This window comes from Pteronotus mesoamericanus, unplaced genomic scaffold (genome assembly GCF_021234165.1).
Source record: "Pteronotus mesoamericanus isolate MK-2021 breed Mesoamerican mustached bat unplaced genomic scaffold, CSHL_Meso_final scaffold_371, whole genome shotgun sequence".
Classification (NCBI taxonomy): domain Eukaryota; kingdom Metazoa; phylum Chordata; class Mammalia; order Chiroptera; family Mormoopidae; genus Pteronotus; species Pteronotus mesoamericanus.
In genome coordinates this window covers 1,259,036-1,280,301 of record NW_026555314.1, presented here as the reverse complement: position 1 = coordinate 1,280,301, position 21,266 = coordinate 1,259,036, and the positions used below count along the sequence as shown (strand labels likewise).

General features: G+C 53.0%; 4 protein-coding genes across 5 annotated transcripts; 1 reads left to right on the top strand and 3 right to left on the bottom strand.

The window, feature by feature from the left end:
- Positions 1–2,965: 2,965 nt before the first annotated feature.
- Positions 2,966–8,252, bottom strand: ZNF70 (zinc finger protein 70). Its single transcript, XM_054592885.1, has 2 exons — positions 8,207–8,252; positions 2,966–5,114 (listed from the first exon to the last, which is right to left on the bottom strand). The coding sequence occupies exon 2, from the start codon at positions 5,032–5,034 to the stop codon at positions 3,688–3,690; it is 1,347 nt and encodes a 448-aa protein (XP_054448860.1). The 5' UTR covers positions 5,035–5,114; positions 8,207–8,252; the 3' UTR covers positions 2,966–3,687.
- Positions 8,253–9,702: 1,450 nt separating this feature from the next.
- On the bottom strand, positions 9,703–10,810 carry VPREB3 (V-set pre-B cell surrogate light chain 3). The gene is made up of 2 exons (XM_054592725.1): positions 10,762–10,810; positions 9,703–10,019 (listed from the first exon to the last, which is right to left on the bottom strand). The coding sequence occupies exons 1-2, from the start codon at positions 10,808–10,810 to the stop codon at positions 9,703–9,705; spliced, it is 366 nt and encodes a 121-aa protein (XP_054448700.1).
- Positions 10,811–14,292: 3,482 nt separating this feature from the next.
- Positions 14,293–16,451, top strand: CUNH22orf15 (chromosome unknown C22orf15 homolog). Of its 2 annotated transcripts, none has more exons than XM_054592809.1 (5): positions 14,293–14,317; positions 15,177–15,263; positions 15,352–15,493; positions 15,610–15,719; positions 16,405–16,451. In XM_054592809.1, the coding sequence occupies exons 1-5, from the start codon at positions 14,293–14,295 to the stop codon at positions 16,449–16,451; spliced, it is 411 nt and encodes a 136-aa protein (XP_054448784.1). The 2 variants fall into 2 exon arrangements, with proteins under 2 accessions (XP_054448784.1, XP_054448783.1); XM_054592808.1 differs by lacking the exon at positions 16,405–16,451 and adding an exon at positions 15,803–15,942 and having other exon boundaries at positions 15,352–15,489; positions 15,645–15,719.
- Positions 16,452–16,790: 339 nt separating this feature from the next.
- CHCHD10 (coiled-coil-helix-coiled-coil-helix domain containing 10) lies at positions 16,791–18,724 on the bottom strand. Its single transcript, XM_054592807.1, has 4 exons — positions 18,563–18,724; positions 18,059–18,278; positions 17,111–17,258; positions 16,791–17,009 (listed from the first exon to the last, which is right to left on the bottom strand). Exons 1-4 carry the CDS (start codon positions 18,601–18,603, stop codon positions 16,990–16,992), a joined length of 429 nt encoding a protein of 142 aa, XP_054448782.1. The 5' UTR covers positions 18,604–18,724; the 3' UTR covers positions 16,791–16,989.
- Positions 18,725–21,266: the final 2,542 nt, after the last annotated feature.

Sequence of the window (21,266 nt, the reverse complement as noted above, 5' to 3'; positions counted from 1 at the left end):
CAGTTTTTCAATATATCACTATTAAATATATATACCCCAAATACCATGGTACGTGCTTATTGACAGTTTATACCCTGCCTATTTCTCAAAAACGAGTTGAGATAATTGCACGACTAACATAGCAACACCGCACATATAGAAGAGGAACAGAAATGAAAGGGAAACGGAAATACATAGTGAAAAAACACAAAATCAGACTACAATTAGATCAGGTAAATGAGTGCTCCTAACCATTTTGGGGTCACGGAGCCCTTGAAAACTGTGTGTAATGGTACAGACCCCTCTTCCAGAACGATTCATTCATACACATGTATGCACACAGTTTTATTCAGTCCTTCGGGGCCCACGGTCTTTAAAACCCCTGCCTGCTCACAGGCTCCTAGGCAGTCCTTGGACCCAGGTTCAGAACTCTGAAGTGAGCAAAAGTTAGAGAAAATGTGAATTTGAATAAAATGGTTTAAAAACCGACTTAACAAATAGAGCTGATGTGGTAAGAACATTTCTTGAGAGTATACAAATGCTTTATAAAAACTGATAATATATTCAGGCCCCCAAAAGTTCTATGGCTACTTTGAAATGTTGACACCACAATCTAGTAAGAAACAACAGCAATGACTTAAGCATTCATCACTTGGGAATATAAAAAATAATAATATTTGGCCCAAAAGGAAATTCCTAATAACCAAAAAAAAAAAAAAAAAAAAAAGTTAAAATCATGGATTGCAGAAAAGGCTCTAACTGTAAGGAAAAAAAAACAAACCCATAGACCAAAGTACCCACATTCACTAGAAACATTAAAAATATGATTAACTAATAATTAATCTTAGAAATATAAAGTATTAAGCCCAAAAAGAAAAAAAACAGAACAGGATACATATACTTTGACACAACAATTCAATTAGTGACCACAATCAAGAGTTGGACCTTTATAACACACATCTGCCGTGAGGAAAAAACATAAGACAACAAAAACAACTAAATTCAGGGATGATTAACCTATTACAGGGCAATCTCTTATAACATTATGCTTAGAGCCTAAATAAAATAAATTTAAATATATAACCAAACAGTGAAAGAAACTGAAGAAACTAAGTTCTGCTTTCACTGCCAAAAATGAAAAGTACCTGGTCTTACCATGGTTACTGGAAAATCTGTCAACCCTTCAGAAAGGGGGTTTAATCCTGTGGCACATAAACTGTCAAAAGGAAGACAGGAGTCAGGTGGGGGGAGGATGAGAAAGTGCATAATCCAAAAGGTGGGAACAGCATGAAAGGAGCTGAGAGAGGCTGGGAATGAGCTGAGGACTCAGGCAGCACGAACTCCATGGGGCTCGCTCAGAGAGGGTGAAAGAGTTCAGCTGAGATGGGGGTTTATGTGCAGAAAAGCCCCGAAAGGTTGGCTTTAAAAAGAGCAGTGTCATGTGCAAAGTGATGCTTTAAAAAACTCTGTTTGGTTCAGGTGTACAGAAGGACGTGGAAGGAGACATCGAGGGTAGGAGGGAAACAGATGACTGCCTCATAGGGACAAAATGAGAGGGGTGCCAAGGAGGTAGATTGGGGGTGGGGGGTGGCAGCTGTCACCTGCACCAAGCAGGGGTCTCAGCATTCTCTCCTCACTCTTGGTAAATGACAGCAATGCCCAGGTGCCACGTCTGGTTGCTGGTGAAGCAGGTTCTGGGGTCCCTGGGGTGCTGGTTCAATATTTCACATACTCACACAGCAGAGAGAACTTGAGAGACCTCTGTAGCCATCAGACCAGTCCTTCTAAAATCTCTGGTTACTGCCCTGGCCAGATAGCTCAGTTGGTTAGAGCATTAAAAAAAAAATTTTTTTTTAAGTAATGAAATCTCTGGCTATCAAGCTCCACTTGGCTCTCCCATTTTATTTATCCAATTACCCATAACTGCCAAGCTGTGCTTCTGAAATAACCAGCTTTACCGTAATATGTTCATATGATTCCAGCCATAAACGTTTGGAAAACTTCAGAATAGCTTATCAGACTGCCTCCTCCCACACTAGCTGAGGATCGGGGTGGTAAAGCCAGTACTAAAGATCCCCAAGGCCACCCAAAGGCCTCAGGGCCTGGGACAATTACCAACTAGTCAGGCCTGGCACCGTCACTGCCGGAGCCCATTCCTGGGGGACTGAGACACCACGGCCACCTTCAAGCTCTCTTCAGCCAGGGCGAGCAGGCCTGATGTCAGGGAGTTGCTGGGGCTGCATGGGTGCCCAGCACAGGGCTCCCAGCCTGGATGTGCGCTGGGACACCACTGAGCCCCACCTCTGGGGGTGCCGCCGAGCCGGTCCCCGCAGGACCCATCTCCAGTAGAACACCAGCTGGCACCGGGGAGAACAGCGAAGGACAAGGACGTGGACCGTGTGCACTGCCGCCATAGGGAGGCTCCAGATGGCGCCCAGGAAACATCTGTGGGTAGGAGAAACATAGACATAGGGTGCCCCCAGCCCAGGGTGCGAGCCGGAGGGAGTATGGGAAAGCCTGGTTTAATGAGGGCCTGCTGCAAGCCCTGCCATTTCAGGAACCAGATGGGATGTCTCTCCAGGTTTCAGGGACAGTGTCTCGAGTGGGGTATCCACACTCGGTCACCAGTTGCCGAAGCATGTTCATATGTGGTCTCATTCTGAATGGGAGCCTTGCACCGATCCTGAGAAGTATGTGGCCGGGTCCCACTATCCCCATTTCACAGACAGGACAGTGGAGCCTTAGGGCTTCCTCAAGGTCACAGAGGTAGAAGGGATGGAACTGAGACTTGAACCCACATCTCTGATGGAATCACCCCACTTCCAGCATCCCCTCTACCCCAGCCCGATCCCACACTGGCAGGTGGAGAGGCTGCATAGCTGCCAGCCCAGAAATGCACCCTGCTGATGTTCAAGGCACACTGTGGTCTTGGGAGCCCTGGGCCTGGTAGAGGTCCTACTCCTAGAGGGCACTAATGCCTTGGGCCCGGGCTGAGTCAGAGCTGGACATCAAATGTCCTCTGCCCCGCAGGACCAAACCTCTGCTCTCCTGAGATAGAGACCACCCTCACTCTATGCAGAACAGGACTGAAAGACCACACGAGGGACTCGCGCCTGCACTCTCAGCCCCAGAACTAATCCTTCCAGGCACTCTCTTTATTCTGTATCCTGTTTTGTTGTCTCCATCAATGTCCAGGCCAGGCAGAAGATTCCATTTTGTGGCTGAGGTATCTACTTTTTGTGTTCGTTTTTCTTCAGCTAATTTGGACTGTGAGAATTGTTACTTCTTCTAAAAGTGCCAGACGGTAGCCTGATGTTAAAGAGTTCTCACCTGACATTTTCATGGATTCAACTCAACTTTCTCCCTCCTTACATTTATTCTTCTCCTGGATTCTGGAATAGAGGGAAACACTAAACCTTAAAGGTTTCGAAGCCAAATGTGAGAACAAGAGAACAGAAGGCCTGCTCTCTTTGCAGGTGCACAGCCATTCTGGTGGTCTTCCTATGCCCCCAACCCTCCCATTCATTCAGTAAACCTACTGATCAAGGGGCACCTGGCCACCAGGGGGCCTTGCTGCTGCTGTGGGCGTTCAGGAACGCCTAGGTTCAGCACTGTTATCAGAAAGGTGGGCAGGGCCTTGCAGCCAAAGTGACTGGGTGCAGGCTCCATCTGGGAAAGGCTTTCCAGCTTCGGAGTGAGCTCCTCCTTCTAGAGCTTCTCCCCAGCATGGATTTTCTGATGACGAATAAGGTGTGAGCTCCCCCTGAAGGACTTGCCACATTTGTTACACTCATAGGGTTTCTCTCGGGTGTGGGTTTTATAATGTTCAATAAGGGCCGACCTGTGCCGGAAGGCTTTGCCACACTCGTTGCACGCATAGGGTTTCTTCCCGGTGTGGATCCTCTGGTGCTGAATCAGCGCAGAGCTGTGGCAGAAGGCCTTCCCGCACTGGCCGCATTCGTAAGGCTTCTCCCCAGTGTGAATCCGCTGGTGCTCGATGAGGGAGGAGCTCTGGCTGAAAGCTTTCCCACACTTATGGCATTTGTAGGGCTTCTCCCCAGTGTGGGTCTTCCGATGCTCAATGAGGTTGGAGCTCTGGCTGAAGGCCTTCCCGCACTCTTCACATTTGTACGGTTTCTTCCCTGTGTGAATCCTCTGGTGCCGAATGAGGTGGGACCTGTGACAAAAAGCCTTCCCGCAGAGATCGCATTCGTGAGGTTTCTTTAGGGTGTGGATTTTCCGATGCTGGCTCAGGCCCGAACTCTGATTGAAGGATTTCCCACATTCCTTACACTGATAAGGTTTCTCTCCGGTATGAATTCTCTCATGTTTTCTGAGACTTGAGCTCCGACTGAAATCTTTCCCACATTCCCTACATTCATAAGGTCTCTTCCCAGTGTGGGTTTTCTGATGTTGTGTGAGGGCCGAGCTCTGGCGAAACGCTTTCCCACATTCTGGGCATTCATAGGGCTTCTCCCCGGTGTGGATTATCTGATGCCTGAGAAGGTGCGAGCTCTGGCTGAAGGCCTTCCCACACTCACAGCACTCGTAGGGCTTCTCCCCAGTGTGGATCACCAGGTGTCTAAGAAGGTGTGAGCTCTGGCTGAAGGCCTTCCCACATTCCCGACATGCATAGGGTTTTGGTGGTTGTGCAGTTCTGTGAGGTTCATTAGGTCCTGAGTCCCTCCTACCTATTCGGTCACAGTCATGTTTACTGGGTTCTTCACCACCATGGATTAACTGACACATACTAAGGTCTGATTTCTGGAGGAAGGTTTGGCCAAATATTTCATCATCCTGAGGTTTGTTTACTTGGGGGAGACTCTGATGCTGAACAGGGCTTGAGCACAGACTGAAATTCCCCTCATAATCTTCATGTTCCTCATTTGGCTCCCCAAGAGGGATCTCCTTATAGATAACAGCCATTTGCTCTAAACCTCTTTCCTGAAGAAATGAGTCCCCCAGGTCCTCCTCTGGGAAAAGTTCTTGCTGCATCTCTAACCCATCTTCAAACACAAAGGTCTCACCAAGCTTGGATGCTGGGGGAACCTCCATTGTGGATCTAGTATCACCCCCAATGACTGTATTTCTTGAAAGATGTTCTTTGGGATACACTTACTTACTGTTCTTACAATCTGAAAAGAAAACAAGGAACACGGTAAATCTGGCAAGTCAAGTACCTAATATATGCATCCCTCTGAGCCAGAAACAATGGTAGATATAACAAAATAAGGATAAGAAACAATCTTGCCCTTGAGATGATCCACACTGAGTTAGACAGATGTTTGATTTATCAGAAACAACTGCAAAAAAGAAAATACAGAACCAAGCAGCACAGCATGGTGTCTAGACTCTAAAGGCTGAGGATGTTCAGAAAGGTGGGCTAGAATAGGAAGTGGGGCCATATGGAAAAGAACCAATACCCCGTTTCCTGGAAGATGTTGGAGAGGGGGTTTTGTTGGGGGCGGGAGAGAGAGAGAAAGAAACTTTCTTCCTTCTGATGCCCCAGCCAGAACTCTGGGAGTCAGCCTAGACCACCGTCCTCTCTCACCCACATGTCCTGTCCTGTCCACTTCCTGAGGTTTTATTGAAGGGGTCGCTGCCTCTCTGTCTCTGCTGCCATTCTGCAGCTCAGGCCTCAGTGCAACTCCCCGACATCATTTCAATACTCGCCTCCCAGCTATCTGCCTACCTCCAACTTTCACTCCTTTCTCTGGGCTGTTCTCTGCATTGACACCAGTGACAAATACTCAAAGCACAGGCCTGATTGTGTCACTTCTCTTCTTAGATCTTGTGACAGCTCAACTCCTGCACAGGACCTTCAGGGCATGGCCCTTCCAGCCCAGCCCTTCCAGCCCATCTCCTGCCTCTCCTTTCACACACCCCTAACCTACCAGCTCAATAACTCATTTGTGCTGCTCTTTCCTCTGCCTACCAGGCCCCTCCCCCTTTTCAGACTGCCACCAGCTCATCCTTCCAGACTCAGTCCAAACGTTCCCTCTTCTCTACACCATCAGACTGATGAAATTAGGCACACTCCCTGGTGACCCACGGGCTTGGTGCACACGTCCACCAGGCATTCACCACCTCAGCAAACATGGGTTGACAGGACTCTCCCCACCACTGCCTGTGAGCTCCCTAAGGGCAAGTCCTGTGATCCTTCATTTTGGAGGCCCCACCCCTGGGCACAACTGGACAATCTCTACAAACACACTTGTTGAATTACTAGATGATTGAGTGGAGGAAAAGCCATCTAGTTTTGTGCTAGAACTGACTGTTATACTTGAACTCTTTATTCAAAAAAATCAATTCTCAGGGAGATAAAAAACAATTTAAACAGAGAAGAGCATGACTGCTCCAGTTGAAGGGGGTATTTTTGTAGGAGCAAAGAAGGAGGCTAGAACACTCCCACTTAGCCCCCCATCGCTATGGTGGGGTGACCCCTGAGGGAGGCTCTCGGGACCTCATCCAGAAACTTCTGTGTAACTAAAGGGAATCTCCTAGGTACCATAATGATAACAGTTCATGTTTCTTGATCCTCTATCTGCTCTGTACTAGGCTCTATTAGACCTTTTATAAGCAGCTCTCATTTAATCCTCACAACTCTATACAAAGGTACTATTATCCTTACCCTGAAGCTTAGAGAGTAATTGGCTCAGAAAAAAATTTAAATTAATTAGAATAGTCACAATGGAACTCATTTCTATTTGGAAATATTTTTAAATTAATTTTCAGCCACTCAAATGATTTTTCTTTGCCCATTTTAGCTCCTCTTCCCCTCCTCTTCAGCAATCACAATCTCCAATCCTCCCAGTTCTCTCACTCAACCTCATCATATCTAACATCTCCCCATTGTCACCTCAAGCTCCTCTTTAAAAAAAAAAAGTTTTACTTATTTTAGAGAGAGGGGAAGGGAAGGAGAAAGAGAGGGAGGGAAACATCAATGTACCAGATATGCATTGATCAGTTGCCTCTCCCTTGCCCCCAACTGGGGATCGGGCCTGAAACCCAGGCATGCACCCTAACGGGGACTCGAACTGGCGACCCATAGGCCTGCAGCCCGGCACTCAATCCGCTGAGCCACACTGGCCAGGGAAATGCTTCTCTTCGGTTCTACCCATTCCCATCTAGCGTAGACACTGTATCTATAGTGGGTCTAACTACAGACATCACTTGAGCTCACTCTCTGACCAGCATCACATTCCTCACCTCCTTGCCCTGCTGCAACCAACCACTAATTCCTCCTCTACCAATTCCTCCTAAAATGTTAAATGTTGCCAAGGAAAAATCATACGACTGTGTGATTTCAAGTTTCCAATTTCGGCTGGAACTCCAGCACTCAGCTCCTGCATCCAATGACCTCCTTACTGCCAATCCCTCTCTTCTCAGTCCTCGCTTCCCCACCCCTTCTGGCACCAATACCTCCTTCTCAAAACCCTTCATTTGAGAGGTTGCAAGTTGGCAGCCTGGGGATCCTGCCACAGACACGTTTTGTCTGGCTCTCCAAAGAGTTGGGCTTTTCCTTTTTGTTTGACTTAGCTGCCAATATGGAAAACTCACGTTTCTGGCTTTCTCTAAAAAGACTGGAAGATGTGACAATATGCACCCCCCCCCCTTTACTAAGCCCACCTTGCCTACCTGGATGCCTCAAGGCTTTGAGCTTGCTGGACAAATCACCCCCTAATCCTATGCCCCCAGTTTATTCCTTTGGTTTCTGAAGGGTTCCCTCCGCCCCTTTTCACTCCCTAGATCCCTCCTTGGTATCGGTGGACTGCAACTCTTCTTGCACCCACCTGTTAAATCATGGTGTTTCCAAGGTTTCCTCCTTAGGAGTTTTCCATTCCCGCTATGTACCACCTACACCCTGAAGTCTCCACTCTGTTTAAAAAGTTGGCAATCCGTTATCTGTCCGTAACAATGTTTTAAACGTTTTTAGATCGAAAAGCCAAAGGTATGGAACCCCATGTTTCCCACCGTTCTCGGGGCCTTCCCCGGCTCCTCCGGCATCCGTCACCCCATCCTCTAGGGAGTCCACAGGGCCAGGCACCAGGCAGACCCACGGTCCGGTCAGGGTTTCCTGGCTGGAGGACCGCCAGCGGCCGCGGGCCAGCATACGCCGCCCGGGCGGCGACGCCGGTACCCCAATATGCTTCCCACTAATGGGGACGCCCGCACCCCGGACCACCGGAGGGACAGGTGGAACACTGGTTGATGCGGAGCTACTCACCTGGGCCTGGGCGGGGCCGATCACCTAGGCCGGGGCGTGGCCGCGGGCGGGCGGGGCGGGGCTGCACCTGAGCTGCTCCAACCCGCGGCCGACCGGCCTCGCTCCCCGGCAGCTGCTGACGCGGAGCCCGTGGCGACCCGAGAGCCCGGAGCCCCGCCCCCAACCCGCGGGCACTTCCGGGACTGCTCTAGGCCGCGCGGAGGTCCACGCGTCTCTGTGGTCCCGCCGAGCCGGGCGTCCCCGCGCGTAACCTCCCGGCTCCGCGGCTCAAGGACGGGGATCCCCAGAGTCTCTCAGTTCTGACACAGTGGCTCCGGGCTGCCCCCGAAGTGCATCCCAGCTGGGAGGAAAACAGCTGGGCAGGCCTTGGCGGGAGTGCAGGGGAGGAATCTGAGGCCGCGGCAAGCAGAAGGCCCATACCCGCCGCACTTTTCCCTGACGGTGGGGGCAAGCCAGGGGCTTCCGGGGCGTCTGGAGTGTTCAAGAGACGAGAAGGGGATCCCAGAGTGGAGCCCGTAACCTCTCAGGCCCAGGGGTCCTGTAAGGCTTCATCCTTCCTAGTTCTTCTGCCTGCCCACCCTGCCACCACAGAGACGGAGTTGAGAGGAAGGGCCTGTGGAAGGCCTCGCAGATGGCTGGGGCTGTAGGCCGACCCTCTCTGGACTCGGGGTATTTGAGGGATGACGTTCAGGCATGAGGTGTCTCAGAGAAACTGGGGGGCAAGAGGGGTGTGTTCTTGAACCCTCCGCCCCACTCCCAGATGCTCAACTTTGCTTCTGACCGCAAGACTTGCCTCCCTCCCTTCAGTGCTCCCTCTGGGCCCACCTGCATGTGCGAGGGCCTCCTAGGATTGGGGGAGGTGTACAGCCCTCTCATGGGAGACCAGTAGAACACGTGTTTCTGAGAGGGGGGATGCTTTTCACTCTGCCCCTGCCATTTGCCCGCCTGTCTTCAGCACCCTCCACCCTGGCCTTCAGGTGCCTCTCAGTGTCCCTACACACACACACATTCACACCTGCCTTCCTGCCCCATCAGAGACTAGACAGGGACTGTCCCTCCCCTACCTGGCAACGTGAGCTCCATGGAGACCCAGTTGTCACACAGTGAACATTGGACCACAACCACCCATGCAGAGCTGGGAGTGGCAAGGACTGGTTCCTTTTTTCTCCCTCCAGCACCTTGGGTCACAGGAAGTCCAGACTACCATTCTGAGCCCCCTGGGGGCCAGTAGAGAGGCTGGACCCTGCCCCCAGGGTCTCATGTTCTTCCTCTTTCGCACCAAGCCCCAGAATCCCTACCCTCCTCCACCCTCCCAGATGAACCACAGTCACTTTTTCAGCAGGGATCTCATGGCCCTCAGAATAGTTATTATTGACATGCTGGATACTATTGGCCCGTTTTACAGAGGAGAAAAATCAAGGCTCAGAGAAAGTTAGAGAGGGCCTAAGATCAGGGACAGAAGTGGAGATAGGAGGCATTCATCCCACACACCACCCCTATGACATGTAGTTCACAGAGCAGTAATAATCTGCATCATCTTCAGGCTGCACAGGACTGATGATCAGGATGCAGGCATTGTGGGCTGCGTCTGTGGCTGCTGAGAAACGATCAGGGATGTCTGGGGAACGGTGGTGGTCATCCTTTGAACGGTAGTAGAGGAGATAACGGGGGGCGCTTCCTGCTCGCTGCTGGTACCAAGACACGCCATAGTCCCCGATGGTGGCATGGCGAGGGCTGAGCATGCAGGATAGTTGGGCCACTTGGCCTGGGAAGACCAACAACGCATCTGGCTGGGTCAGAGCTGGCTGGGAGGCTGAGAGAAACAGATCTGCTCAGGCCTGGCCTGGACCACTTCCCTTCCACCCCCGCCTCATGAAGTTTTGGTCACACTCCTAAATGACTCCTATTCCTAAAGGGCTCCTGGCCTGGTGCCATGGCATCGACACTGGATGGGGTACCAAGCTGGCGACTCATAAGTCCCCATTAGTCCCATGTTCCCAAGGATCACGAGGGCCTAGAGTTTAAAAGGTGGGACTGATGGCCTCTTGTTCCTTCTGTTGTTCACTCTCACCCCTTGCCCTGAAGACCCCTACCCCTTGGTCACACTGGCTCTTCTAAACCCTGGCTACAGACTAACCATTTCCAGGAAGCTTCCTGGGCTGTATCACCCATCAGCTCAGCCTCAGGCAACTGGATGACGTGCACCTTTTTGTTCCTGAGGCCGTGTGAGGTGAGGACCAGCCCACACCAGCTTCCCCTGTGAAAAACTAAAAAGATAACCGGCTCCAGTCCCTTCTAAGACCCCAAAGTGTCAAAGTTCAAAGGGAGCCTGGTGATCTGCTCATTCAGAAATGGAGAAACTGAGCCCCACACAGAGAAGCGACCCGCCCCGGGTCTAGGGCAGAGCCACCAGTAGCCATTTCTCTGTTCTACCTCAGAGCCCCTTCCAGCACCCTCCCACTGGTCATATCAATTTGCTTCCTTGCAGGGGCTCTCCAGAGCCAGTGCTGTCCCCAACCCCACCCCTAGGTGAGCCAGGCCCAGGGAGGGCTCACCTGCCAGGAGGGCTCCAATCGGAAGGAGGGCCAGGTACCACCAGGCCATCGCCATCGCCAGAGGCAAGCCGGAGCTGTTCTGTTGGGCGTGCTCCAAGTGCTTCAGGGCGCAGGCAGGGGAGGTTACTGGACCACAACAGGGCATGCAAATCAGCCCATTGATTGGTGGGGGGAGGCAGTGGCTGGGGCCCAACTGCCAGGCCCCATCTTCCCAAACGTGAGCGTCAAGACCTCACAGGGCCTTCTGAGAACAGGAGCTGAAATCCACACATACATTATAGAAGGGGGCTGCTTTTATATTGAGGTATGCCTCACATATGATGAAGTGCATAAACCTTTGAAGTATGGCTTGATGATTTTATATATAAGATACCCACTCTCACATACACTATACTCCTGCAACTTCTACCCAGATCAAGATTTAGAACATTTCCATCTCCCCAGAGCTCTCTCTCATCCCCCTACTTCTCCCCACCCCCAACTGTAACCATCATTATGACTTCAATCACTTAGATCAGTTTTGTGTGCTCTAGAACTTCTAATAATGAAATGCTAGTGTGTCCTCTTTTGTTCAACATTATGGTTATCATCCAGAATGTGCAGTGATATTTAATTCATTCTAATAGCTCTGTGGAATCCATTGTGTGAATTAGTTTATCCATTCTCCTGTTGTTTCCTGTGCTTTGCAGTCCTTGGCCTTTACCAATAAAACTGCTGTGAGCAATCCTGTCAATGTCTTTGATGCACCTGTGTTTTCATTTCTGCTGGACAGACGCCCAGCATTAGAATTGCCTGGGGGTAGGGAACATGTACATTTAGCTGTCCTACATAGTGCCAGCGTTCCCACCATGCTTGTACTGATCTACGCTCCCACTGGTGGGTAGGTGACTTCACATCCGCACCAGCACTTGATGTGGTCAGTTCCTTAATTTGCCAGATGGAGAGGAGCTGATTGGTTTGGGTTCAGTTTCCTCATCTGGAAAATGAAGATAAGCATAGTGCTAGCTCAAAGACTGTGAAAATGCAAAGACAGGACTATGTGCTCAGTGCCAGGCATGGTGCATGTATTAATCATGTCTTTTATTTTCTGTATTCTGATGCTTTGACATCTGGGGCCTTGCCAGCCTTAGAGGACTGGCCGTCCCAGGGTGAGCCAAATCCTAGAGATACTTTCCAAATGCAAACCAAGCAATCCTGAGCCCACACTCCCAGCTTCCTCCTTTACTGAGCTCTCTCCCCTCCTGCCCGAACCACCCAAGTGCCAATCGGGAATAGCCCCTATGCCCTTGAACCTTCTGAAGTTACTCTTTAGACTGTTCCTTCTCTACGAAATGACAATGAAGGCTCCAGCCCACAATTCCCCCCATCCCTGTGCCTCCTGATGACCCTGATGCTTCTGCATGTGGCTCACTCCCCAGGGACTTCCCCATGGGGGGGCCCCCTCTCTTGGGGACTGTAACAAAGTATCTTCTCCATGGCAATCATCTGCTTTACCAGACCTAAATAATAATAATATACAACTAATTGAAACGGTGCACTCTCATTACCCCTCAGCCTGAGAGCTACCTTGGGGATTGTTATAAACCGCTCCCCCAGCATGGGTCCCACTGCATTCCTAATACCTCTGCATCTCCATGACCCTCAAGATAAATGACCCTTCAACTGCACTGAAGACAAAGCCCTCTGATCACAGAATGACGATTGTCAGAGCTGAGGCTCCAGGGCCCAGGGTGGCCAGTCCTTCAGAATCTGGCTGTAGCCACCCTGAGCTGTGTTCTGCAGAACTCAGGTCCCCACATGCAGTGGTGTCCCTGGAATAAAGTGCCCTGTGAAGTTTGGGAAATGCCACCTGTTTCCGCAGCGCTGATCCTGGGCACTTGGGGAAAAGGGAGCTGGCAAGGGCTGGGCAGCCTGGCTGGTGGGGCTCATAGAGAGGGGGCAAGAGACAGAACTGGAGAGAAGAGGTGATAAGGGAGAAGGAAAGAGGCAGGATGATAAAGTGAGCAGAAGAGGGAGAGGGAGAAGAAGACAAAAAAGATGGGACACAGATGGAGAGACAGAGAAACAATGTGAGGACACAGAGAAGGGGAGAACAAGGGAGAAGCAGAGAGGAGGGGAAGGAGGAGAAGAGAGCAGGAAAGATAGACAAATATGAGGCTGGGAAAGATGGTGAGACAGGGGGAAGAGAGAGGGAGGTGGTGAGAGGGACAGCCGTGAATCCGGGAGGCCTAGCCACCACCAGACAGAAAGAGGGACAATGAAAAATGGTGTGGCCATGCTGGAAAACATTGGCAGTTTCTTGTAAAGTTAAACATAGTCTCATCATATGACCCAGAAATTCCTGCCATGGCATTTATCCTAGAGAAATGAAAACTTCTAGCCACACAAAAACTTGTAGGCAAATGTCCATACTGGCTTTTTCAGAATTGTCAAAAAACTGAAAACAACCTAAAACTGCAGGTACATGGGTCAACAAACCGTGGTGCGCCCAGACAATGGGATGGGACCCCCCGCCAGTGGTAATAAGCAAGAATCTATCTATCTATTGAAGGAACAAACTGCTGATACACGGGACCACCTGGGTGAATCTCAGATGTATTAAGCTGAGTGAAAGAAACCAGACCCAAAAGGGTCCGTACTGTATGATTCCTTTTATAGCATATTCTGGAAAAAGCAGTGCTTGCCAGGGGCTGGAGTCGACTCCAAAGGGGCATAAAGACATTTTGGGAAGTGATGGAAATGTTCTGTATCCTGACTGTGGTGGTGGTTTTTGAGATTTGAGATTTGTCAAAACTCAAACACTAAAAATGGTGAATTTTACCGTATATAAATTTTACCTCAATAAACTTAACTAAAAAAAAAACAACAACACAAGAACAGAAGAAAACAGGGGAGCCTGGGAATGAGGAGGAAGGCAGAGAGGAAAGAACATGGGGCAGAGATGGGAGCCTTGAGCTGGTGGGGAGCCTACAAGGCTGGTGAAGCCCCATGTCGGCGAGGGCCCCTGGCCAGCTACCAGCTCACGGTGGTGAGCCCCCGCTGCCCCGCCAGGAACCTCCCCTACTTTCTGTCTGGGAGCTCGGTCTCTACGGGAGGGAGAATGTGGTCTCTGGACATCCCTAGAAACCGAGGCTCCAGGCCCCACTGTAGCCCTGCCCCAGATCCTGTTACCAGGATACTGGGGGGGAGGCATTTCCTGCCTGGACGTCTTCGCAGCTCCCACTGCCATGGAGACCAGCTTGGAAGCTGGGAGGGCCTGTCTCCTCCTGCAATTCTGACCCAGCCAGCAGGAGGAAGAGGAGGCCAAGCGTCCTGGACAACTGCAGGAGCCCAGCCCCAAGGATGACCAAGTAGGGACTTCAGCCTGGAACTGTCCACCCATCACCTACCCCTCACCCACTGATCCACCCACACACACACATATATCTCTCTGCAGGGCCCAAACCCTGAATAGATCTCAGCCCCAGTTTCTTCCTTAGTCAGAAGTGGGGGTACCAAAGCCCCCACATCTGTTTCCTCTCCCCTGCAGCCATGTTTATCACAGTGATGTTTGGAGGTAAGTAAGGTCCCCTGTCCCAGCAGGTGGATTGGGAATGGTGTGCTCTGCTAGCTTCCCCCTGCCCTGGGGAGGGGGAGGAGGCAGGGTGGGGAAGGGGATGAGGGTTTCGGGGAAGGAGCTCTGTGCGGAAGCAGAACTAGTGCCTGGAGTGAGTTTCAGGAGAGAAAAACCCTGGCTGGGTACCAGGAAATTCACATGGGCCCCTCTCCTAGAGCACCTGCCTTGCTACTCCCTTGGAGGATGTTTTTAAACTGCATGATTTCTTGGCTATTGATTCAGTCAGTGGTCCTCAAAGTCCAGGGTGCATCAGACACCTGAACTCCAGCCACAGTGACAGGTTCCCAAGCCTCCAGTGGGAGGGGGTCTGCTGTGGGCAGAGGGCTGGTGCAGGAGGCATGAGTTGTGCACCCATCGCTGACATCTTGGGAGGCGGGTGATGGGGGTACAGGAGGTCCCGCAGCCCTCCTCCCTGCTGTGACTGAGAGATGGGAGAGCCACTATGCTGCACACCTGAAACTAATACAAAATAATATTGAATGTAAACTGTAATTGGAACAAAGAAAAGAAAAAAGTTAACTGGTTAGTGGGTACATTGTTTACTTTGGGGGGTAATGAAATATTTCAGAAATAGAGGTGATGGTTATACAACTCTGTGAATGTGCTAAATGCCACTGAATTGTACACTTTGGTTAAAATGGTGGCTTCTATGTTATGTAAATTTTACCTCAATAAAACAAATCACTTAAGTAAGAAAAAGAGAGAGAGAGACAGACAGACAGACACAGATGGGAGAGGCGTATGGTCCCAGATTGGGGGGAAATAGTCTCATTCGCTCACCTCTGCTCCTCTCCCACAGCCGGCTGCCGGGAGCTGGTGAACCCCTGGTGCAGCCTGGTGACTCTCACTGCCCACCTAAGGCAGAAGGGGCGGGTGTCTCCGGATGGTGAGGGGGCCGGGAGGGGTGGTGGGGCGGGGCCCCGGCTGCAGGCATGGGTACCAGCCCTGCCCTGCCTCCCTCCCTGCCCTCCCAGCGACCATCGGCCTCCTGGCTGAGGATGGGCACCTGGTGATCCTGAGCAGAGACCTGGAGGAGGGAGCTTCCCGGGCTCCCTCCACAGGCAGCGCCCTGCTGCAGGAGCGTGGGAACTATGTCCTTGTGCAGATCATTCGTAAGTGGGACCCCAGATCTGCTGGCCTCCACTTTGCCTGAACCTAGCCCTGACCCTTTTATCCAATGCCCTATCCTGACCGCAGCCTGAGCCAGCGAACAGGTCTATAGCGAGAAGTAGGGGCTGGTCAGGAGTCACTCTTCCTCTCCCAACAGATGGGGAGGGTGGGGCCCCCACTCGCTATGAGTCCCTCCTGGAAAACCTGGATGACTGGTGTCCAGAGCTGGCAGGTGAGTATCACGGTAGAGCCCTGGGGTGGGGAGGAAGCATCTTCTCCCCAGCCCTGACAGACAGGGCTTCCTGGGCCTTCCAGATGATCTGCGCTGGCTGTCGGGCCTACCCACAATGGGCAACAGACGGAGGAGGCGTACTGGCACTCGGCGCGGCCACCAGGAGCAAGGCCCTCCTTCAAGGCCCCAAAGGCTGGGCTCTCTGCTATCCAGGACCCGCTAGCTGGGGCCGGAAGCCAGGTAAGAAGACATGGATACCTGGGGGACATTCACACCCAGAAGCGGGGCCCTTTCCCAGGAGACAGGCACCTGTGTACTGAGAGAGGTGGGAAGCCTCCACACACACACACATACACCTGAAAGGTGGAACATACTGTACCCAGGGACAGGCAGCCACCACCCCACTTGAGTATAAGTGCCCAAGGGCAAGACTATCCTCAGTGTCCAGGAGACAATATCCTTTTCTCAGTGGCATAGGGCCTGGCATTCAGTAGAGGCTCGAGGCAGAGCTGCTAAATGAATTCCATGAAGGCAACAGCACAGCACACATGGTGGCGGGGCTGGTGCTAGGTTTCAAGGGCCTGTTCCTCTGTTCTGGCCGGCCCCGTGACTTGGTCACAGCCTAGTGGCCAAGCTGGACTCAGATCCGAGGAGACTGGCCGCGACCTCTGCCTTGTGTGATCAGGCTCAAACAAACAGCGGCCCAGCAGCATTCCTCTTTCGGAATCTTGAATTATTGAGTTGTATCAGAAAGAAAGGCAAGGTCACAGACAGGATGTGAGGCCACCAGAGACCTCTAAGATGTGGGTGCAGAGAAGGGGACTGCGAGGCAGAGACAAGAAAGGTGGAGGGAGCATGCCTCCCTGAGAGCGGAGACAACCAGGATTCCAGCTCCCAGGGTCAGATGCCCTTGAAATCACCTGCTAATGCCTCACCATCCGCTTTCACAGCCCAAGGCTGTGGGATTGCAACAGGGCTCCTCCCTCCCCACCCAGGAGGTGAATCATCCCTACCACCTCTTCAACCACGGTGCTCCCGGCAGACAGGCCAGTGAGAGGGTACACAGCAGGCTCTGGTCTAAAATAAACTCTTTTAATTGCACATTTGTGTCTCGGGTCATCTGCGGGGTGAGAAACCCTCTCTTTACTCCCAGTCCCAGCTTCTCGGATACATTCTGGTGTTGTAGCCTGGCTGTCGGTGAAGGGGTGGAGGTGAGTGCAGAGCTGGCTACTGAATCTGCTCCAACCTGCACCACTGTGCCCCAGTCTCTTCACGGCAGGGAGCTCAGACCTGTGAAGGAAGGGGTGGCACAGGCTGGTGGTCAGCCCACAGGTATAGGAAGAGGGGCTGCCCCTCCCAGCCCTTGCCTGGGTGGGGGGTGACTTGCTCACCGTGGTTGTACTTGCACTGCTTCAGGGCCTCACTGAAGCCCTCGCACAGGGAAAGGTCACGCTGAGTGGTGGAGCAGTCCAGGAACTGCCTGATCTCGTAGGCGCAGGGCCCCAACTGTGAAGGCTGGGGGGCAGCGCGGGCCGGGGCCTAGGGTGGCGCAGGAGGTGGCAAGGTCAGCTCAGGCTGGGGGGGCCACCTACCCCTCCCCACAACCCCAGCCCGGGGGCTCGAAGGGTCCTAGGCAGTCTGAGGGACCCAGGGCCAGCAGACTCAGCTCCACCTGTTAAACAGGATGAGCCCACAGCCATCTTAATGCCACTCAGCCGATGATAAACAGCATCTCCCTGGTGCTTCCTAACGGGCATGTTGGGTAGGTGGGAGGGGTGGGAGAAGAATCTAGAAAAGCCTAGTGAGTGATCTGCTAGTACTCTTGGAATATGAGCCCTACCTCCACAAGTTCTAGCAACTTCCAAGCTCAGCCACACTGATCCTCATGACCCCTGACCCTGCCACTAAGTCTGCATTTGGCTCAGGATTGGTGGGGCACCTAGTGGGGGACAGGCCAGTCACCAGTTACCCTTTGCCCTTGGGCCCAGGGACTATAGTGCATGACCTGGCAGTAGGGAGGCAGGAGAATCTGGAACTTCAACACCTACTAGGGTTAGGTGACCTCGGGCCAATCTCTGAGTCCTAAGGGCCTGGATTTCCCCATCTCTAAAGGGCTGGTTGGCATCTGTCCCTAGAGTCCAGGGATCTTGGTCTCAGGGGAGGGCCTGGGAGAGCCTGCCTGTGAGCGACATAAGGGCAACAGCCCAGTGTTGGGCAAAGTCCTGGGCCTGAGGCAGCCCAGGAAATGCCAGGACACAACTCGGTGACATGCCAGGGGTACTCCCCGCTCCACGGCGTTCAGAGAAGTTGGCCTCAGCTTCTCCGGAGCGGTTGCTCACCTGCTGAGGGGCAGGTTGGGCGGGTTCTGAGCTCCCTCCGCTGAAGGCTCCAGTCAGGGCGCTGCCCACGACGTGTCCCACAGCCGAGCCCACGGCTACCCCAGCGGCCGTGGACGCCATCTGAGCCATCAGGCCTGGCTGGCCCGATGGCGCAGGGGCCGGCGCGGCAGCCGAGGGAGGTGGGTGAGCCGGAGGGTGGGCAGAAGGTGCGGCAGTGCGGCTGCGGGGTAGGGAGGCGCAGGGTTAATCCTGACCGGACCCCAGACCAGAGGCCAGAGGAGCAGGCAGCCCCTGGAAAGGCCCCTCTTTCCTCATCCCCTGGTGTAGGCGACCACAGTCTTAGACACGTGGTTGTGACTTTTCCCTACCCTCCCTCTTACCTCCTCCACCCCCACCCCCCAGCTAAGATGGCGCAGTAGTCGCCAAGGTCATGCTATCACGCCCTTGGGGGAGTACCCGCGCTTCCCGAGCCCTCTCCCTACGGGGCCCCAGTCCTGCTCACACCTGGCTGGCCGCGCGGACACGCTGCGGCTCCCCCGGGGCATGGTCGCGGCGGTGGGGCTCGGTTGAGCTGAGTCAGAGACCGAAACGGCGGCGGAGATTGTGTCTCCTGGACGGAGCCGGCACACCTTGTCACTGGCAGGCGCAAGGGGCGGAGCCTCGGGGACACGCCCCCAGGGGAGGCGCGGCCCCGCCGCAGCACTTCACTCCCGCGGGTTCCCTGGATTTACTCTTCCAGCATCCCTTCGCCTCGGCGACCTTTTCAGCTGGAAACGTGAGGCTGCGCCCTTCCTGCTCCTGTCCTGAGCTGTGTGGGCCCTGGGGACATGAGCCAGTGTCGCAGAGCGCGGCGAGTTTATGCAGGGGCGACGGGCCTGCGCTTTCAAAGACCACCGCGAAGCTCAGAGAGTAGAGTTGAGTGTTTTCCTGTGCTCCAGGGCAGGGAAGACTGGGAGGCCCCCGGTCGAGGCCCGCCTGGGAGGGGGCCCGAGGCGCCAGGATAGGCTGTGCTCCTTCCCTTCCTACGAGACAGGGTTTGTGGACTACTGCTTGGCGTTAGGGTCGCGAGGTGACGACAAGGCGCGGGGAGGAGACTAGAGCCGGGATCTGTTACCCTGGGAAAGGCCTTGGTCGGACCTGGCTCTAGAACCCCCGCCAGGGGGCGCCGCGAACCTCTCTTCGATTCAGTTCGGGAAAATAGGGCCGCTGGCAAGGGTAGCCTTGGGCAGCAGCACCCAGGGTGCAATGAGGCCCCCCGTGTGGCCCTCCACCCCACCTGAAGCCCCTGCCCGACGAATGCAGCGACTTACACCCGCAGACTTTACGCAACATTCAAGCATCGTGCCCATCCTAAAGGCTATGATCCGAGTACCCAGAGGCGTTTGTACATGGCTGAATCCTGTAACCTCTCGATTTTACCACCTTGGTTCCTGGCCAAGGGGAGAGAGGAGGTACGGATTTAGAATGCTTCCCAGCCTTTCAGGAACTCCGGGTTTTATGGTGTTTTCTGAGTGACTTAGAAGTGGTCATATTATTATCCCAAGGGGGGCTGACTTCTTTACTTCATCCCCCCACCATCACTCTCCTTTGTGCCATGTGAAGGGAAACTGAGGCCTGGAAGCACAAGAATTGTGGAGAAGATGAAACCACCCATAACAAAGGCCGGGAGGGGGGGGGGATGCATACTCAGAGCAGTGTGTACAGAGCACTTCCAGGCCACATATGTACTACTGCGTTCTTACCTCTCAGACTGCCTCTGAAGCAGGGTCCTCCCTTGACCCCTTGTCTGGGGGCCTGGGCCTGTTTTCTCCTCTCTCAAGGGGGAGTGAACACCATTTCAAGGTGAGGTAAACATGTCAAGAGTGGGCCATTTTCTCCGCACAGACATGCCAAGCTTGGTCCAACCTCTACTCTTTTATTCATGCAGTCTCTGCCCACCTGTTCTCATTTGCCAAACTGGCCCATCCTTCCAGGCTTATCAGGGTCCTCCTCCTGCAGGCAGCTCTCAGTGACCAGCCAACCTTACTGAATGCATGGTGAGCTGGTAACCATGGCCTGCCACCTTGGGTCTGCAATGCAGGTGGCTGCTACGTCAGCTCCCATGATTGGCGAACTGCAGGTTCCCCAAAGTACAGCCATACACCCTGGAGGCACTCAAGACCACCTAACAAACATTTTTTTATTGAAATCATTATGTATTTCCTTGTATATCAGAAAAATGTATAATTGGCTCATCAAGTCCAAGATTTCTTGACCAATATTGGTAAGAATGAGGCTGAAGTAAGCATTTCAATTTTTAAAATTGAGTCGCTTTAAAGAAAAAATTGTGAACAGATTTAGGTAGAAAAATTCACTGCTGTGGGCCATCTCCTTGCCCTCTAGGTGTCTCTGTGGAGCCTTCCTGGAGAAGCTGTGAAGGCTGCCTGGGCTGGGACCAGCGGCGAGGGTTGAATCAGCCTGATTTTCCTCCCAGCCTCCCTCCTTTCCCAGGCCTAGGCTAGGTGTCCACAGCTTCACCTAGTAACACTGGGGACCCTGCCCACCGGGACAAGAGCCACTGTCTGCTCTTTGGCTCAGCAGCGTCGCCCTTGATGGAGCAGATTGCCTGGGGAGGCAGTAAGGCCCTGGTCGTCACAGGGAGCTCCTGAGACTGGAGGGTCCCTTCCAGAGTATGGAAACCGCCGGCTCCTTTAGGTCTCAGGAGGCCTTGAGGAGCCTGTTAGTCCCTGATGAAGGGACAGCCTGGGCCCCTTCTCAGAGCGCCACTGTCCTCTGACAGCACCCTCCCTCCAGCTGATCACACCCCATTGTCTGCTGGTATGGGAAAGCCTGTTCTGGTCTTCCCCTCTTGGGGCCTTCGTTGCCCCATCTATAAATTGTCTACAGTTCTGTTCCAAGCTGGGGTGGACTGAGGGGGTTGGCCAAACTTCTCCACATGACTCCTTTTCTCTGGGACACATTTTAACATCTCTTTTCTCGCAGAGGATACAGTGCAGTCTTCAAGATGGATCAGCAAGGTTCTAAGGAGTAAGGAAACTTGCTCATGGGTACAACCACCTGTCATAGGCTCACAGGATGTCAGAGGCCAGGAAGACCAGCTGGGGATGTCCCTTCCAAAGTTGGGGTTAGGGACCAGGAAGAATGGGACCCTATTTCTCTCAGACTCTCCACCGTACATGTGGGAAACTGAGGCCCGGAGCAGAACCAG